Consider the following 21,187-nt stretch of genomic DNA (forward strand, 5'->3'; position numbering starts at 1 on the left):
ACTTGAACAGGAAGTGACATGTAACGGGACCAATCACAGTTAGCCATAACATTTACACGACCGTTCAAAAGTTTGGGGATGGTAGAGAAAAAAGTATCTTATGTTCATTTATTTGGTCAAAAATACAGTAAAAACCATAATTTTATAAAATATTACAATTTAAAATAACTGTTTACAATTTTATTATATATTTTAATGTCATATCATCATTACTCCAGTCTTCAGTGTCACATGATCCTTCACTTATTATTCTCATATGAGGATCTGATGATCAACACACAGTTATGGTTATTATCAGTGTTGAAAACAGTTTTGTGGAAACCGATTCTCAGTTGAACAGAACGTTCAAAAGAACAGCATTTATTTTAAACAGAAATCTTTAGTAACACTATAAACGTCTTAAAATCACTCCACAACTTGCATATCTTTTTTTATACTCATAAGTGTAAAATGAATTATTTTGAAAAGATATGAAAATATAAAAATTAAAATACATATGACATACATGACAACCATACATGAACTGAATATTCCAGACTCACAGATACATTAAATAATATTTCATTGAACCATAACAGTATAAATTAATTTCATACACAATTGGCCGATTCTAACCCAAACCATGGGATGTGTTTTTGCAGGATTTATGGGACAGTGGCTTCATTAATGAATTGCATTGATTAAAGTGCTTCATTTGAAGATATATTTATCTTTTCTGTTGTATATACAACACACAATACTTTACTTAAAACAGAATTGAAATATAGTGTCTCGTTAGACCATACGACACACACACAAACACACACTCATACCGGCTGGGGTCAGTTTATTCAGTATGGCCTTTGACCCCGGTACTGGTCATTGATCTCATTCAATACCACGTCAGAACCTGGGATGGGCTCTTCTGCTGCACGGATGGTCCTGTCGTCCATCGGGTTGCCTGCGATTACAGACAAAAATATCAAATTTTGCACATCTTTCACAATAAAACACTTTCAATCTGATCTGGCAACTGTATAAATATTGATCCATATTAAGATTTACAATTAAACTATTAACGTTTAAACGTTCATCAAGATTAAACGTAAATCAAGCTGAAAACAGAAAGATTAAAACAGGAAGTGGAAGAGTGTTGTGCTACCATTTAAAGATCAGATAGCATCACCTGCTGTTTCAAATGGGAATTGCAGGTCAGAACGATCATTAACACAGCAGGTAATACTCACAGATGCCCATGGGCACATCAGATGCCAAACTGTCATGATTCAGGAACGACAGCCTAGAATTGTTAGAATTCGTTGAGTGGAATGAAGTCTTTTCCTTCAAGGCTTTGTTTATCTTCTGAGTTGCTGTGCGACTCCATTCTGTTGCGTAAAGGAGAAAAGGGCGGCGATCAGAGAAATACGCCACATAAGAGCAAAGCAGACATGAGCTTACAAAGGCCTCGCACCTGAGTTTTCAGACAGTCTCAGTCGGCCGCAGCACAGGTATGTCCTCCACTGTCGTCTGACGTTCTCTTTCATTGCACAATGGAAAACAAAGATGAATAATCCTGCGAAGGGAAGGGTACATTCCATCAGAAACACGCTAACAATAAACCCTGACACATGTCACCTGATAATATGAGTCCACAATCAGTTCACACTCACACACACGTCAGTTCACACTCACACACACGTCAGTTCACACTCACACACACGTCAGTACACACGTCAGTTCACACTCACACACACGTCAGTTCACACTCACACACACGTCAGTACACACGTCAGTTCACACTCACACACACGTCAGTTCACACTCACACACACGTCAGTTCACACTCACACACACATCAGTTCACACTCTCACACACACGTCAGTTCACACTCTCACACACACGTCAGTTCACACTCACACACATCAGTTCACACTCTCACACACACGTCAGTTCACACTCACACACACACGTCAGTTCACACTCACACACACGTCAGTTCACACTCACACACACATCAGTTCACACTCACACACACGTCAGTTCACACTCACACACATCAGTTCACACTCTCACACACACGTCCGTTCACACTCACACACACGTCAGTTCACACTCTCACACACATGTCAGTTCACACTCACACATACGTCAGTTCACACTCACACACACGTCAGTTCACACTCACACATATCAGTTCACACTCACACATACGTCAGTTAACACTCACACACACGTCAGTTCACACTCACACACACATCAGTTCCCACTCACACACATCAGTTCACATTTACACACATCAGTTCACACTCACACACACATCAGTTCCCACTCACACACGTCAGTTCACACTCTCACACACACGTCCGTTCACACTCACACATATCAGTTCACACTCACACACGTCAGTTCACACTCACACACGTCAGTTCACACTCACACACACACACGTCAGTACACACTCACACACACGTCAGTTCACACTCACACACACGTCAGTTCACACTCACACACATCAGTTCACACTCACACACACACACACACACACACATCAGTTCACACACACACACACAAGTCAGTTCACACACACATATCAGTTCACACTCACACACGTCAGTTCACACTCACAGACACACACGTCAGTACACACTCACACACACGTCAGTTCACACTCACACACACACGTCAGTTCACACTCACACACATCAGTTCAGACTCACACACATCAGTTCACACTCACACACATCAGTTCACACTCACACACGTCAGTTCACACTCACACACACACACGTCAGTACACACTCACACACACATCAGTTCACACTCACACACACGTCAGTTCACACTCACACACATCAGTTCACACTTACACACACCTCAGTTCACACTCACACACGTCAGTTCACACTCACACACACATCAGTTCACACTCACACACACGTCAGTTCACACTCACACACATCAGTTCACACTTACACACACGTCAGTTCACACTCACACACACGTCAGTTCACACTCACACACACACGTCAGTTCACACTCACACACATCAGTTCAGACTCACACACATCAGTTCACACTCACACACATCAGTTGACACTCACACACGTCAGTTCACACTCACACACACACACGTCAGTACACACTCACACACACATCAGTTCACACTCACACACACGTCAGTTCACACTCACACACATCAGTTCACACTTACACACACCTCAGTTCACACTCACACACGTCAGTACACACTCACACACACATCAGTTCACACTCACACACACGTCAGTTCACACTCACACACATCAGTTCACACTTACACACACCTCAGTTCACACTCACACACGTCAGTTCACACTCACACACACGTAAGTTCACACTCACACACATCAGTTCACACACACACACACACACACACACACACACACACACACACACACACACACACACACACACACACACACACACACACACACATCAGTTCACACACACACACACACACACACACACACACACACACACTGCCCCTGCCCCTAAACCTAACCCTCACAGGAGACTGTGCAGTTCACTTTCTGTGAAAAAAACCTAATTCTGTGTGATTTATAAGCATTTTGAAAAGTGAGGACATGGGGAACGTCCTCATATTTCACCCTCTTTTTGTAATACCTGTGTCATACCCATGTCATTATACACATTTGTGTCCTGATATTTCACAAAAACATGCCCACTCACACACATCAGTTCACACACACACACACACTCACACACACATCAGTTCACACACACACACACACACGTCAGTTCACACTCACACACGTCAGTTCACACTCACACACATCAATTCACACTCACACACGTCAGTTCACACTCACACACATCAGTTCACACTCACACACATCAGTTCATACTCACCCACACATCAGTTCACACTCACACACACGTCAGTTCACACTCACACACATCAGTTCACACTCACACACACACACACACACACACATCAGTTCACACACACACACACAAGTCAGTTCACACACACATATCAGTTCACACTCACACACGTCAGTTCACACTCACAGACACACACGTCAGTACACACTCACACACACGTCAGTTCACACTCACACACACACGTCAGTTCACACTCACACACATCAGTTCAGACTCACACACATCAGTTCACACTCACACACATCAGTTCACACTCACACACGTCAGTTCACACTCACACACACACACGTCAGTACACACTCACACACACATCAGTTCACACTCACACACACGTCAGTTCACACTCACACACATCAGTTCACACTTACACACACCTCAGTTCACACTCACACACGTCAGTTCACACTCACACACACATCAGTTCACACTCACACACACGTCAGTTCACACTCACACACATCAGTTCACACTTACACACACGTCAGTTCACACTCACACACACGTCAGTTCACACTCACACACACACGTCAGTTCACACTCACACACATCAGTTCAGACTCACACACATCAGTTCACACTCACACACATCAGTTGACACTCACACACGTCAGTTCACACTCACACACACACACGTCAGTACACACTCACACACACATCAGTTCACACTCACACACACGTCAGTTCACACTCACACACATCAGTTCACACTTACACACACCTCAGTTCACACTCACACACGTCAGTACACACTCACACACACATCAGTTCACACTCACACACACGTCAGTTCACACTCACACACATCAGTTCACACTTACACACACCTCAGTTCACACTCACACACGTCAGTTCACACTCACACACACGTAAGTTCACACTCACACACATCAGTTCACACACACACACACACACACACACACACACACACACACACACACACACACACACACACACACACACACACACACACACACACACACACACACACACACACACACACACACACACACACACACACACACACACACACACACACACACACACACACACACACACACACACACACATCAGTTCACACACACACACACACACACACACACACACACACACACACACACACACACACTGCCCCTGCCCCTAAACCTAACCCTCACAGGAGACTGTGCAGTTCACTTTCTGTGAAAAAAACCTAATTCTGTGTGATTTATAAGCATTTTGAAAAGTGAGGACATGGGGAACGTCCTCATATTTCACCCTCTTTTTGTAATACCTGTGTCATACCCATGTCATTATACACATTTGTGTCCTGATATTTCACAAAAACATGCCCACTCACACACATCAGTTCACACACACACACACACTCACACACACATCAGTTCACACACACACACACACACGTCAGTTCACACTCACACACGTCAGTTCACACTCACACACATCAATTCACACTCACACACGTCAGTTCACACTCACACACATCAGTTCACACTCACACACATCAGTTCATACTCACCCACACATCAGTTCACACTCACACACATCAGTTCACACTCACACACACACACACATCAGTTCACACTCACACACACATGTCAGTTCACACTCACACACACGTCAGTTCACACTCACACACATCAGTTCAGACTCACACACATCAATTCACTCTCACACACACGTCAGTTCACACTCACACACATCAGTTCACACTTACACACACATCAGTTCACACTCACACACGTCAGTTCAAACTCACACACACATCAGTTCACACTCACACACATCAGTTCACACTCACACACGTCAGTTCACACTCACACACACATCAGTTCACACTCACACACATCAGTTCACACTCACACACACATCAGTTCACACTCACACACGTCAGTTCACACTCACACACACATCAGTTCACACACATCAGTTCAAACTCACACACACATCAGTTCACACTCACAAACACGTCAGTTCACACTCACACACACGTCAGTTCACACTCACACACACGTCATCAGTTCACACTCACACACACGTCAGTTCACACTCACACACACATCAGTTCACACTCACACACACGTCAGTTCACACTCACACACACATCAGTTCACACTCAAACACACACGTCAGTTCACACTCACACACATCAGTTCACACTCAAACACACACGTCAGTTCACACTCACACACTTCAGTTCACACTCACAAACACATCAGTTCACACTCACAAACACACACACACACACACACACACACACACACACACACACACATCAGTTCACACCCACACTCTGAGCATCTGTTTATGTTCACTGATCAGTGTTTATATGTGAATAAAAGCCTAAATCAAATCTGTTCATCACATAAAGCGATCAAGTCCCTTCTCTTCTACATGAATCATATGAATTAGTTTTACGATCTCTTTCAAATGTGGACTGTCAATGGAGGGACAGAAATCGCTCAGATTTCATAAAAAATATCTTCATTTGTGTTTCAAAGATGAATGAAAGTCTTATAGTTTTGAAACACGAGGGTGAGTTTTCACTTTTGGCGGAACTAACCAGTTAAGCATATGAGAATGATTTCTGAAGGATCATGTGAAACAGAAGACTGGAGTAATGATGATGAACATTCAATTAAAATACAATTACAGAGATAAAGTCATTCAAACTGATGAAATCAATGAATGAATTAAAAAACATTAAATTAAATAAAAATAGAATCTGCAAAATATTGAATTTTTATTAAGTGTATATTTTTTATTTCCAATATTAATGTTAGATGCATAAACCTAAAGGGAAACATTTTTAATTTAATTAAAATATATTTGTATTGCAGTTTTGTGGTTATCTTTGACATTCCAAATCTTTTTTCCCCTCAAATTTTTTAATGACACTTTTTCCCCAGGCCACATTTTAAAAGCCACTGGCTGTAAAGTCACTTCAGAAGTGGAGAAAGTTCATATATTTTGATACAAGATTTTGAAAATGCACTATTCACTTTTCTTTTTTACTTAAAGAAAATAATTAAGATAAATAAGAAAGAAAGATAAATCGAGCAGAATAATACCAGGGGTATGTATTAAGAAAGTAATTGTGGAATGGTAAATGGCAAATTGAGACCAACCTTGTAAAGTGTTAAAAATAGCAAACAGGTACATGAAGGCCAGGTGAACAGGACCCCAGGCGAAGAAAGCGAAGCCCCAGGTGAGGCCCAGGAGAACGGTGAGTCCGGCGACGCTGCGCAGCTCCTGCCAGCCGCTGCGGTTCTGCACATTGTGAGGGTTCTGCTTCTTAATGCGGCACAGCTGGATCATCACCACGATAAACATGGTGAAGTTCACCAGGAACACCACGCAGAAGTACGCCACCACGGCAACATAGAACACAGTGTCGTTTCTTATCCAGCAACTGAAGGGAAAACATAGAAAACTGTAAGGTTTCCTTAGGCTGGAAGAGGAGGGTTGATTTAACACTAAACTAATGGTAACCTTTTACAGTAAGGCCTCATTAGTTAATGTATTTACTAACATGAGCAGTACATGTGTTCCTGTATTTGTTCATCTTTGTTCAAGTTAGTTAATAAAACTCCAGCTGTTCATGTTCGTTCACAGTGCATTAACTAATGTTGACAAATACAACTTTTAATTTTACTAATGTATTAGTAAATGTTGACAATGACATTAACAAAGATTAATAAATGCTGTAGAAGTGCAGTTCATTGTTTGTTCATGTCCATTAAGGAAACCTTGTTGTAAAGTGTTAGCAAAATAATAAATATATAATTTATACCAAAAAAATATAGGAATTGTTACTCACAAATCATCTGTTGTTCCGTCTGCATACCTCCCGTATGACACAAGGCCGTAGTTGTCTTTGTTAACAGCGATGACAATTATGACTATGATGAGAGGAATGCCTTTAAAGGAAATAAATATGATGCCATATGTCAGACGGACAAAACAATCTGAACAAAGCAGCCTTCAAAACTTGTGCTGATGAAACGAAAGAAACGGACCAGTCACGTACCCCATCCAGCGAATCCGATCTTCACCATAAAGCGGGAGATGTAGGTGTTGAACACCTTCACGAGGGCCAGGTACATGTGGACGGCCTCCAGTGCCATCCAGGTGAAAGACGCCAGAAGGAAATAGTGCAGGAAAAAAGCAGTGGAGATGCAAAGACCCACGGCATCTGGGAACAGAGCCAGCCAGGCGTCCAACAGGAAGACCAGGTTGAGCAGCAGCAGGGCCACACACAGCTGGATGAGGATCTTAGACGGGATGTCTTTGCGCAGTTTACTGTAGAGATTAAGATGTTATCTTTTAGACAGTACCTTTCAAAAGTGTGGTCAAAATCAATCATTGAGCAAGGATGCATTAAAAAGTGACGGTAAAGACTGAAATAGATGCTGTTCTTTTGAATTGTGACAATAGAATAAAAGCAGAATTCTTACTCAAATATTAATGAAATATTATTAGTGGGAGTCTATATTGCAGGTCTTATGTAAAGCATGAAATCATTCAAACACAAGACCGAACATGAAAGTGAAGGGGCAGTGAAATCGAACCCAAAGGCCAGGTAGGTGAGCAGGGTGGCGGACAGGAAGATGGCCGAGACGCCACAGCCGATGTATGTGATGTACGTCAGGATGTTGAGATGCTCCGGAGGAATGGACGTCTTAGAAATGTCCTGTCAGGCAAGAACCAAACACAGTTATGGCATCCCAAAGAATCTAAACCCCAGGAAGTGTTGAGTGATAGCTGGAGCTGTGACTGACCAGCAGAATGCCGAAGCTGGTGAGATGATTGCAGGCACACTGGGTCTCCATGGCGGAAGAGTTGAGCACTCGACACCCAGAGCCACTCCAGCCGCCCGCACCACCTGCAGACCCGCAAACACACTCAGAACAGAACATACCACACCAGACCATTCTGAACACTAACACACACTTATACCATTGAAGCTGAAGTCCCAGAATACACACGCAGCTTCATAGTTAGCCTGTGGAGGAAGAAAGAGAGAGTAAGACGAGCAAACAACATCGTATTGAAGTGTAAATCTGTTATTAGCTGAGCCGTGGAGGACTGAGCGCTGTTAACCGGGAAAATAGCTTTTCAATAAGTGTAAATAATAATTAGATGCTCTTTATAGGTAGGTGTTGTTGTACATTAAACGGTGTGCAATAATAACACTGTAAATTGGTTATATTTATCAAAATGGATGCCGCCTGATTGGGAAAATAAAGCCCTCCCTAACCCTAAACCGATAAACCCTTCATTATTAAACACACGTTAAGCGCTTTATATCCACTTCTCGAATGCTCTCAGTTTTTATTGGAGATAAATGTCTTTCCGATGGGAATAGAGTAGAGCCTCAACATTTGAACAGATTTCAAGGTTGGTGTTTTTAACAGTATTGTTCGATTTTTGAGCAACAATACTTACATTTTAAAGTGTAATCCGGCATTTTGTTTAATTTTGTCTAATCTGGCGTGCAATGAATCTTGGGATAGAGTCAAAGAAGGATCTCCAGGAGCTATTGTGATTGTTAGATGATTATTTCATGAATGTTATTAATGTTTACCGGAATGGGCTCCGTGTTCCTCAGGGTTATCAGCACTTCCTTCTGGAGACCAGAGACGCTCAGGTTAGACACACTGCTACCCAGAATCCCACTGTTGAGTTTACGCCTTCCCAGTAATGCGTCCTGGATTAGAGAGAAACACAGAAAGAGTTCAGATATTGTTCAGATATTGTTCAGATATCGTTCAGATATTGTTCAGATATTGTTCAGATATTGGTCAGATATTGGTCAGATATTGTTCAGATATTGGTCAGATATTGGTCAGATATCGTTCAGATATTGTTCAGATATTGTTCAGATATTGTTCAGATATTGTTCAGATATTGTTCAGATATTGGTCAGATATTGGTCAGATATTGTTCAGATATTGTTCAGATATTGTTCAGATATTGTTCAGATATTGGTCAGATATTGGTCAGATATTGTTCAGATATTGTTCAGATATTGGTCAGATATCGTTCAGATATCGTTCAGATATTGTTCAGATATTGTTCAGATATTGGTCAGATATTGGTCAGATATTGTTCAGATATTGTTCAGATATTGGTCAGATATTGTTCAGATATTGTTCAGATATTGTTCAGATATTGTTCAGATATTGTTCAGATATTGTTCAGATATTGTTCAGATATTGGTCAGATATCGTTCAGATATTGTTCAGATATTGTTCAGATATTGTTCAGATATTGTTCAGATATTGTTCAGATATTGGTCAGATATTGTTCAGATATTGTTCAGATATTGTTCAGATATTGGTCAGATATTGTTCAGATATTGTTTAGATATTGTTCAGCTATTGTTCAGCTATTGTTCAATTATTGTTCAGATATTGTTCAGATATTGATTCAGATATTGTTCAGATATTGTTCAGTTATTGTTCAGATATTGTTCAGATATTGTTCAGATATTGTTCAGATATTGATCAGATATTGTTCAGATATTGTTCAGATATTGGTCAGATATTGTTCAGATATTGTTCAGATATTGGTCAGATATTGTTCAGATATTGGTCAGTTATTGTTTAGATATTGTTCAGCTATTGTTCAGCTATTGTTCAATTATTGTTCAGATATTGTTCAGATATTGATTCAGATATTGTTCAGATATTGTTCAGATATTGTTCAGTTATTGTTCAGATATTGTTCAGTTATTGTTTAGATATTGTTCAGCTATTGTTCAGCTATTGTTCAATTATTGTTCAGATATTGTTCAGATATTGATTCAGATTTTGTTCAGAAATCGTTCAGATATTGTTCAGATATTGTTCAGATATTGATCAGATATTGTTTAGATATTGTTCAGATATTGATTCAGATATTGTTCAGATATTGTTCAGCTATTGTTCAGATATTGATTCAGATATTGTTCAGATATTGTTCAGATATTGATCAGATATTGTTCAGATATTGATTCAGATATTGTTCAGATATTGTTCAGATATTGTTCAGTTATTGTTCAGATATTGTTCAGTTATTGTTTAGATATTGTTCAGCTATTGTTCAGCTATTGTTCAATTATTGTTCAGATATTGTTCAGATATTGATTCAGATTTTGTTCAGAAATCGTTCAGATATTGTTCAGATATTGTTCAGATATTGATCAGATATTGTTTAGATATTGTTCAGATATTGATTCAGATATTGTTCAGATATTGTTCAGATATTGATCAGATATTGTTCAGATATTGTTCAGATATTGATCAGATATTGTTTAGATATTGTTCAGATATTGATTCAGATATTGTTCAGATATTGTTCAGCTATTGTTCAGATATTGATTCAGATATTGTTCAGATATTGTTCAGATATTGATCAGATATTGTTCGGATATTGTTCAGATATTGTTCAGATATTGTTCAGCTATTGTTCAGAGATTGATTCAGATATTGTTCAGATATTGTTCAGATATTGTTCAGATATTGTTCAGATATTGATCAGATATTGTTTAGATATTGTTCAGATATTGTTCAGATATTGATCAGATATTGATCAGTTATTGTTCAGATATTGTTCAGATATTGTTCAGATATTGATCAGATATTGTTCAGATATGGTTCAGTTATTGTTCAGCTGAATTAAAGCTTCCTATGTAGCTAGAGTCACACAAGCAGATGTTGTTCTGAGATTTGCTAGCGAGACTTTGCCGCAGATTGTTTATGTTCACTCTTCACCATCAGCGGTTCAGATATGAGGCAGTCGGTTTAATAGAAAGCAAACCAGTTTAAATCAGAAGCATTGCTCAGTCCCAGACCTGGAAGAAGGTGTCCTTCTGGAAGAAGTTGAACTGGACTCTGGAGGCGAGCTGCTGCTGGTCTATGGTGAGGTTCTGCGTGAGGGACGCTGGGAGGACGACTGAACCCAGAGGACTGGACACAACCCTGACCACAACGTCCTCAGTCTCTGGGACAGGGCTACTTCGAATCTGCAACGCAAACACAGCATGACCAAATCGGGTACTTTGAACAAAACATTTTACTCGTCAACATTTATTGTCGCTTCATTTGTGTAGTGTTGTAAATATGGCCATGGTAAATATGAAAGAAAGTCACACAGAACCCTCAGAAGAATCAGAAGGAATGATGTCACCTGCAGGCTAGATGAATCTATGATGGAGAAGGACGTCTCCTGAAAGTTGGTCCCGTTGACTTTCTTCACCGCCAGAGCGAGTGACTGGGAAAGTACAGACTGACTCGTCTCTGACACCACCAGTTTAAGACCCACTGCGTCCACAATCCCAATGACCCTACAGTGACCACAGGCATATTATTACTGTATTCTATGAGCCGCTAAACAACAAGTCAATAATTTAGGTAAACTGTATTTTCTAGGTTGACATTATAAGACTTCACTCAACTCTTTTATTGTTATATCCTAATAAAAGACTCTTCTGACCTCTTTGAGAAGGGTCTGATTACAGCGACAGGAACGTCGAGGAGGTTGTTGACGATCTTGACGGACGTGTTTGCCACAGCCAGGCTGACATTGGGTCCAGACAGAAGCGCCTCCAGCTGTAGAATGATCCGCTCCACCTGAGAGGCGTTCAGAGAGGAGGCGTTCGCGCTCAGACCCAACAGGCCATCGGCATCCACTGTCCCTGATCCAAGAGGAAAGACACACAGCCATTTTAGGACTCTCTCTTGAACCTGTCAGTGATCTCATTACAATAATGCCACAAAAATGTCATTTTCTTCATGAAGAAATATGTATTCATATACAACAATTATAACCTATATAACTATATTTACATAATAATAAAATATATATTGTATATTAAATGTATAATAATATTTTTTTTACATTTATTTATTTAGCATCAAATTTGGCTTATGCCATTACAATAATGTCACAAAGTATATAATAAAAAACTTCATGTTCTAAAAATAGACTGTGTATAAAAGAATGCAATCTCTCTCTCACACACACACACTCACACATACTCTTTCACACACTCTCACACTCACTAACACAAACAAGCATGCACACACATGCACACACGCACACACATGAACACACAAACTCACACACACACACTCACACACACACAAACTCACACACTCACACACACACACACACACACACACACACTCTCTCACACACACACACACACACACACACACACACATCCTGTTGTGCTGAAGTACCTGCGGTGGTTGCATTTGCCGGTGAGGTGGTTCCGTTCCCAGACGCTGACGCCGGTGTGGCGGTGGTGGAGTTGGTGGAGTTGGTGGAGTTTGTGGAGGTTGTGTTTGAGAGTGATGGAGGAGTTGTGGTGGTGTTTTGGAAAGGCGTTATAGAGACATTACACCTGCCGTCCAGGGGAATGACTGTACTGCCCTCTGAGCTGAGCAATGGATAATAAATAAAAAGCATTGTTCACAAAAATGTTTTAACCCTTTTAGATTATACACAATGTGCATGTGTACAATGTTACATGTATGTGTGTGTAGGATGTATATTACTGGTATATTACTATATTATATGTATAAAACAAATAACACATTTTCATAAACTCACATATATGACACATTATATGCAAAGACAAGCACTGAGGTATCTCTACTAACCAGAACCCATCAAAGTTTTCTCTGTTTGGGTCCATGCAGAAGTCTTCAGAACTGAAGTTTCTACTCAGAGACGGCTCCCATCTGAGCGTTTGTTGTAAAGGATATGAAGTATTATAGCAGATTGCTGAAAATCAACATAACCATATCATCAGATATATTCATATACACATTAGATTTATATAAGTATGTTTACAGAAGACACTTACCCAATCTGCTCACAACTCCGACAAAGAAAGAAATGTTTTTTTGTGATTCTAAGATGGAGTTTATAGCCGTGGTAATATCACACAAGTCCATGTCTGTGTCCAGTTGAACTATAACTCTACACACTCTGGAGAAGAAGGAGCAGTACATTAACCACCTGGCAACTTAAAAACTAACTTTAATAAAACATAATTCTGTAATGAGACTCAACATACTCGTGTTTACAAGTCACGTTCCAGTTCTACAGGAATCAAAATGACAAATAGTTAGGAGATCTGAACCATTCCAGGACTGAACACAGCTTTCATTATTGATCTTACCTGAATGTGACCTAAGAACGTTTGTGTAATGTTACAAACAGATCTAAAATGGAGAAGAGAAAGAGGAGTGTTAAAGTACTATATTATTGTGCTAAGGTCGTGGGTTCGATTATCAGGGAACACACACACACACACACACACACACACACACAGATAATGCACCGTAAATTAGCTTGGATTATATAATCTGGCAAAAAAATTTACATTTTTATTTGAAAGGAAAAATATACAGTAAGATTAGTGAAACTCACGACGTGTTCTGGCATGCCCAGTCCTTCAAAAGCTTTGAAATCTGTTGACAAATAAAAAACTGAATACTATGACAAATCAAGATGTGACTCAAGACATCAGAATCCAACACTAGACGTGTTACTTACAAGTTCATAGCCTTCCGTTACACCAATCAAAGTAATGTTACTGTAATAGTAAAAATCTGAAACAGAGGAAGACGTGTAAATATAACCTTTGACCTTATGGCTTATGAGCAGTTACTCTTTACATGATAAACCGGTCTTACCCGAGCCATTGCAGTGTGAAGAACAATTACACGCTGCCGTTGCTTTAGGGACAAACAAAAGACAACGTAATAAATCATGACACACAAAAGATCATAAATGCCTAGTATTTCATGAGCATAAATAATCAGAAGAATAATGAAAAACATTTCTGAGCGTTTGAATGTAATGACTCTGAAGAACACGGCGGTTTATCAGAGGATAAACCCTTACGTGTGCGAGGACAGTCCTCCGCAGCGCTGGTGTGAAACGGGAACATCACATTGGTTCTGTTTCCGCTATGAAAATAATTACAATAAAATGACACAGGATATAAAATTTTTCATTTAAAAAATATAGGCTGTACCCTGATCCTGACCCCGACCCTTACCACGAGATGTTCAGTGATGCTGTTCCACACTCCTCCAGTTTGACCGATTGGTTGCATTTGTCATATTGTCCAGCTGAGATGAGTGTCATGTTATCTCCACACACACCTGCCCAAAAACACATCCATCTCACTCAAATACTCATATCTTTTACATTGTGTGATTTTAAAATAGTACAATTTATTTGTAGTAGAGAAGGGAACCCCTGGTGTTCAGATAAGTCTCTTACTGAAATATGTAGTAGAAAACCCATGAAAGATTTACATTATTTTAAAAAAACCACATCGTTTTATATATTGGACAAAGGGCGGCGACCATTTTGTTTAGGTGCGCAGCCGATGACGTCAAATGTCTGCGCTAGACAAGTGATTGGCGCTACTGTTGCTATTTTTAAGACTATTTTTTAAGGAAGTTTTGTTCGTCCACAGGCATCTTCCCATTTTTTGTCCTCTTCTTGTAAGCAAATAGTGAAGTCATGTCAAGTCAAGTCCCCTTCATTTATACCCAGAAGGGAAGGGAAGGGAAGGGAAGGGAAGGGAAGGGAAGGGAAGGGAAGGGAAGGGAAGGGAAGGGAAGGGAAGGGAAGGGAAGGGAAGGGAAGGGAAGGGAAGGGAAGGGAAGGGAAGGGAAGGGAAGGGAAGGGAAGGGAAGGGAAGGGAAGGGAAGGGAAGGGAAGGGAAGGGAAGGGAAGGGAAGGGAAGGGAAGGGAAGGGAAGGGAAGGGAAGGGAAGGGAAGGGAAGGGAAGGGAAGGGAAGGGAAGGGAAACATCAGTAAGAAACATCATTTCCGTTTTATTAAGTCATTAAGTCTTAACACCAAGTCCATTTCTACACTAAAACAATCACACTATATCAGTTTGTCAACCTTTTAAAAGATGGAAAAATTCTATATGTATATATATATCAAAAACTTGACATATAATAATTAGTATTGGTATTAAAAGGCCAGCATTGCTGAGTGTACGGACCCACTCGTCGGATGAGTCCCAGGACGCTGAAGCTGGAGTTCATCACAGTGTTCCTGACGCAGCACACATCCACTGGAGCTCTCAGCTTCACGAGAACACCGCACGGAGTCAGCCTGGCGGAAAACACAGCATTAGAGCAGCACAAGCACAAGCTATTGCTCAGAGAGGAGGGATATGCAGGACAAAAGCAATTGATACTGACTTTGTGATGTTTTTTGAATCACATGTGAGCTCCAAGGCCTAATAGTGGAAAATAAGAGTAAATGTTATGTGTGTCTATTATATGAGATCTGATGAAATAGCGTCTGATTCAGCACTTACTTCAAACAGGCTGAGGTTTCCTGAGACTGGACTGCAGGACAGACAGAAGGAGGGTCAGTAAGAGTACAGTAAAGCTGGCGTCACTCTTGGCCTGTGTGTGTGAATCGACCAGATAATGGCACCCGAAAGCTCTTTAAACATCCCCGCTAAATGCAGGAATTCTCTTTGTGACAGCCGGTAATGCATGATGATAAAATACATAGTTAAAGAAAGTAATCCAATGTGTGTGTGTGTGTGTGTGTGTGTGTGTGTGTCTCCGTGAGGTCACTGTACCTGGGCTGGTGTAAAGCACAGGTGTGTGTGTGTGTGTGTGTGTGTGTGTGTGTGTGTGTGTGTGTGTGTGTGTGTGTGTGTGTGTGTGTGTGTGTGTGTGCGCGCGTGTGTGTATGTGCGTGTGTGTGTGTGTGTGTGTGTGTGTGTGTCCGTGAGGTCACTGTACCTGGGGCTGGTGTAAAGCACAGGTGTGTCAGTGAAGCTGCTCAGGGATGTTGGATCCGCTTCTTTACACACATTGAGTTTATTTTTGAAAAGCTCCTCAAGCTGAAAAACACATTGCAGATGATAAAAGTTATTAATATAACTACAACCCCAAATCAGAAAAAGTTGGGACAGTATGGAAAACGCAAATTAAAAAAAAGAAGTGATTTCTAAATTTACTTTGACTTGCATTTCATTGCAGACAATATGAACACAAAATATTTCATGTTTTGTCTGGTCAACTTCATGTCATTTGTAAATATGCATCCTTTCCTGTCATTCAGACCTGCAACACATTTCAAAAAAAGTTGGGACAGGAGCAATTTAGGGCTAGTAATGAGGTAAAATGGTTAAATAATGATGTGATTTGAAACAGGTGATGTCAACAGGTGATTGTAATTATGATTTGGTACAAAAGCAGCATCCAAGAAAGGTCTAATCCTTTAGGAGCAAAGATGGGCCGAGGATCGCCAGTTTGCCAACAAATGCGTGAGAAAATTATTGAAATGTTTAAAAACAATGTTCCTCAAAGAAAGATAGGAAGAGATTTGGATATTTCACATTCAACAGTGCATAACATAATTAAAAGATTCAAGGAATCTGGAGGAATTTCAGTGCGTTAAGGACAAGGGCGCAAGCCTAAGCTGAACAACCGTGATCTCCGATCCCTCAGGCGGCACTGCATCAAGAATCGTCATCATCTAGAAGCCATATCACCACATGGGCTCAGGACTACTTTGGCAAACCTTTGTCAAGTACCACAATACGTAGTTACATCCACAAATGCCAGTTAAAACTGTACTGTGGCAAAAGGAAGCCCTATGTTAACAGTGTCCAGAAGCGCCGTCGACTTCTCTGGGCTCGAGGCATCTGGGATGGACCATCACACAGTGGAAACGTGTACTGTGGTCAGATGAAGCAGTATTTCAGGTATTTTTTGGGAGGAATGGACGCCGTGTGCTCCGGACCAAAGAAGAAAAGGATCATCCAGACTGTTACCAGCAACAAGTCCAAAAGCCAGGGTCTGTCATGGTATGGGGTTGTGTCAGTGCCCTTGGCAAAGGTAACTTGCACTTCTGTGAAGGCTCCATTAATGCTGAAAAGTACATCGAGATTTTGGAGCATAATATGCTGCCTTCAAGAAGACATCTTTTCCAGGGACGTCCATGCATATTTCAACAAGACAATGCAAAAGCACATTCTGCACACATTCTGCAGTCCTGTCTGCGGAGGAAGAGGGTTCGGGTACTTGACTGGCCTGCCTCAGTCCCGACCTGTCTCCAATAGAGAATGTGGACAACGAAGACCCCGAACTGTTGCCCACCTTAAGACTTGTTTGCAGGAAGAATGGGACAAAATTACACCCGAAACACTTCATCACTTGGTGTCTTCAGTCCCTAAACGTCTTTTAAGTGTTGTGAAAAGGAATGGCAACATTACAAAGTGGTAAATGCTTTACTGTCCCAACTTTTTTTGAAATGTGTTGCAGGTCTGAATGACAGGAAAGGATGCATATTTACAAATGACATGAAGTTGACCAGACAAAACATGAAATATTTTGTGTTCATATTGTCTGCAATGAAGTCAAAGTAAATTTAGAAATCACTTCTTTTTTTATTTATTTGCGTTTTCCATACTGTCCCAACTTTTTCTGATTTGGGGTTGTAATAGAATAGAATAGTTAAATTACTGCTTTTCAAAGAATGACAGAAAACTGTAATGATATCTGTGAAACCAGGCAAAAAAAATAAAAAATAAAAAATAAATCAATAATTCAATAACCCTTGATGAATGCACCTGTGCTTTGATGTTCTCTTCACTTTGGGATGTTCCGGTCACCTCTACAGTCATCCAGTAAAATGCTGAGACAAAAAGAGTCAGTCACACATTATATTCCTTCCATTTAACAGAAAAAATTTGCCATTATGTTTGTTGGAATTGTAATATTTACCATTTAAACAGCTTTGAGAAACGTTACACACTGTGGGTGCTGTGACCAGAATAATTTAAGATTAGATAAAAGAGTAAAATAAGACAGAAAGAAACTGGTTTGGCACACAGAGATAGAGCTCACCAGTCCCGCTGGGGCCAGGCCATTGGGTTAGGGCTGTTGTGTCATTTGTGGAGGCAGAGGATGATGGTTCGGCCTTGAAGATGATATTGGGGATGAGTCTATTAATATGGTGTCTGATCACATACAGTACATTACACATTACACTGCTAATAATGGTCTATACTTACTGTTGTTGTGAATGCAGTGGAGTTAGTGGTGGTTTCAGAAGAGGTTGTGTTTTCTGTGGACGTGTATGGTGGGGTTTTAGAAGAGGTTGTGTTTTCTGTGGACGTGTATGGTGTGGTTTCAGAAGAGGTTGTGTTTTCTGTGGACGTGTATGGTGTGGTTTCAGAAGAGGTTGTGTTTTCTGTGGACGTGTATGGTGTGGTTTTAGAAGAGGTTGTGTTTTCTGTGGACGTGTATGGTGTGGTTTCTGAAGAGGTTGTGTTTTCTGTGGATGTGTATGGTGTGGTTTCTGTAGTTTGGTTGTCAGCGCTGTGTAATTTCGTCGTAAGAGCCGTTGCTGGGATTGTCGTGCTTATGTTAGAAGATGTGGCTGAAGTTTCTGTCGTTGTTGTGGTATTTAGCCCAGTTATTGTTGATGGTGTTGTCATTAAGTTGCTTTGAGTTGTAGATAAATCAGCGCTGGTCATGTTAGTCGTGGTTCCTTCAGTGTTTGCTGTCGAGTTCGACGTTACTGTAGGGAAAATACAGAAAACATTCAATCACATCAAATATATCCTTACAACATATCACGTTATGACAGAGAGAGAGAGAGAGAGAGAGAGAATAAGATTTCATTGTCCATTTCTCTCATGACACTATACACGTATGTAGGCTGAGATTGGCTTTTGTTTTCTGCCAGACGTGTCGAGCAGGTTGACTGAGCTGTGTTTGTATAGTCGGTTCAGGGACGCTATTGTGTTTAAAAGCGATCACAGCCCATATTTTAAGTGACTCAGATACAACTCCCATTACAGGAACAGAGAACAATATTTCTGAGATGTTCCTCTTTACACAAGGAGAGACTGATACACAAACTGCTGCTTACACACAGCCTCAATACACAGGGGAAATATGTTAATATATGGGTTATAATGGGTTAGGATTCAAAACCTGGAAATAAAATGTTAGGATTTAAAAACAAATCTGCAGCCAAAAACATGATGATGTAAAATGAATTGGAAATATTTACAGATCTGCAGTATTTCAAGGTAATCGGATCATGTGAACAATTCTTGTCATATTTCTTCCACCGAGAGGTTAACAGATAACTAATAATAAATGTCTACGAAATGAGATTTTTGGTTCTCTTTTTCTTTTGGTCCAGGTGCAGAAGACCAGTGGCTCTCCATTAGAAGTTACTCAAGCCATTGTTTAATGTTACCACACTGTGCAAACAGACGTTTTACCTTTGTTCTATAAAGTCTCATGTGAGTTAGTATTGTGACATAATAGGTGAGCAAACAGGAGGACAATCCCTGAACAATGAGCCCAGGTGTGAGACTTTACCTGGATGGGCCAGCAGGAGCAGGAGGAACCATAGGCCGGAGCTCCATCCCCACCGTCTGAAACACACACAAACAACACACACGCCATCACACGCAGAGACATGACTCAAACATAACAACATTTACAAAATCTAGCTGTAGTGATGTCACACTTTCACTTTTACATTGATTTCGTAAATCCACAAGACTAAACCAACAGAACAGTCACAAACATTGGCTTAACCTTTTCCTGCTTTATCTGGAGCTTTCAGTGTAAAATCAATAGTGTGTGTGTGTGCAGTTACACACAGCTGAGCCGATCTAATGTACAGTAAAGAAACGTGTAAAATCAATAGTGTGTGTGTGTGTGTGTGTGTGTGTGTGTGCAGCTACACACAGCTGAGCCGATCTAACGTACAGTAAAGAAACGTGTAAAATCAATAGTGTGTGTGTGTGCAGTTACACACAGCTGAGCCGATCTAAAGTACAGTAAAGAAACGTGTAAAATCAATAGTGTGTGTGTGTGCAGTTACACACAGCTGAGCCGATCTAATGTACAGTAAAGAAACGTGTAAAATCAATAGTGTGTGTGTGTGTGTGTGTGTGTGTGTGTGTGCTTTTTACAGCTGAGCCGATCTAAAGTACAGTAAAGAAACGTGTAAAATCAATAGTGTGTGTGTGTGCAGTTACACACAGCTGAGCCGATCTAAAGTACAGTAAAGAAACGTGTAAAATCAATAGTGTGTGTGTGTGTGTGTGTGTGTGTGTGTGTGTGTGTGTGTGTGTGTGTGTGTGTGTGTGTGTGTGCGGTTACACACAGCTGAGCCGATCTAAAGTACAGTAAAGAAACGTGTAAAATCAATACTGTGTGTGTGTGCAGTTACACACAGCTGAGCCGA

General features: G+C 40.5%; 1 protein-coding gene across 1 annotated transcript; it reads right to left on the reverse strand.

Moving 5' to 3' along the window:
* Positions 1 to 74: 74 nt before the first annotated feature.
* On the reverse strand, positions 75 to 19,412 carry LOC307119139 (adhesion G-protein coupled receptor G2; the record flags this gene model as incomplete). Its single annotated transcript, XM_079805218.1, has 24 exons — positions 75 to 940; positions 1,227 to 1,364; positions 1,451 to 1,552; positions 7,051 to 7,334; positions 7,743 to 7,842; positions 7,953 to 8,224; positions 8,494 to 8,615; positions 8,704 to 8,807; positions 8,882 to 8,927; positions 9,510 to 9,632; positions 11,760 to 11,930; positions 12,095 to 12,251; positions 12,401 to 12,602; positions 13,150 to 13,349; positions 13,573 to 13,696; positions 14,614 to 14,655; positions 14,825 to 14,889; positions 14,982 to 15,087; positions 15,948 to 16,060; positions 16,708 to 16,808; positions 18,543 to 18,607; positions 18,697 to 18,735; positions 18,820 to 18,892; positions 18,987 to 19,412. The coding sequence occupies 24 exons, from the start codon at positions 19,410 to 19,412 to the stop codon at positions 831 to 833; spliced, it is 3,285 nt and encodes a 1,094-aa protein (XP_079661344.1). The 3' UTR covers positions 75 to 830.
* Between the last annotated feature and the right edge of the window lie 1,775 nt (positions 19,413 to 21,187).

This window comes from Gobio gobio (assembly GCF_949357685.1).
Source record: "Gobio gobio genome assembly, chromosome: 22".
Taxonomy (NCBI): domain Eukaryota; kingdom Metazoa; phylum Chordata; class Actinopteri; order Cypriniformes; family Gobionidae; genus Gobio; species Gobio gobio.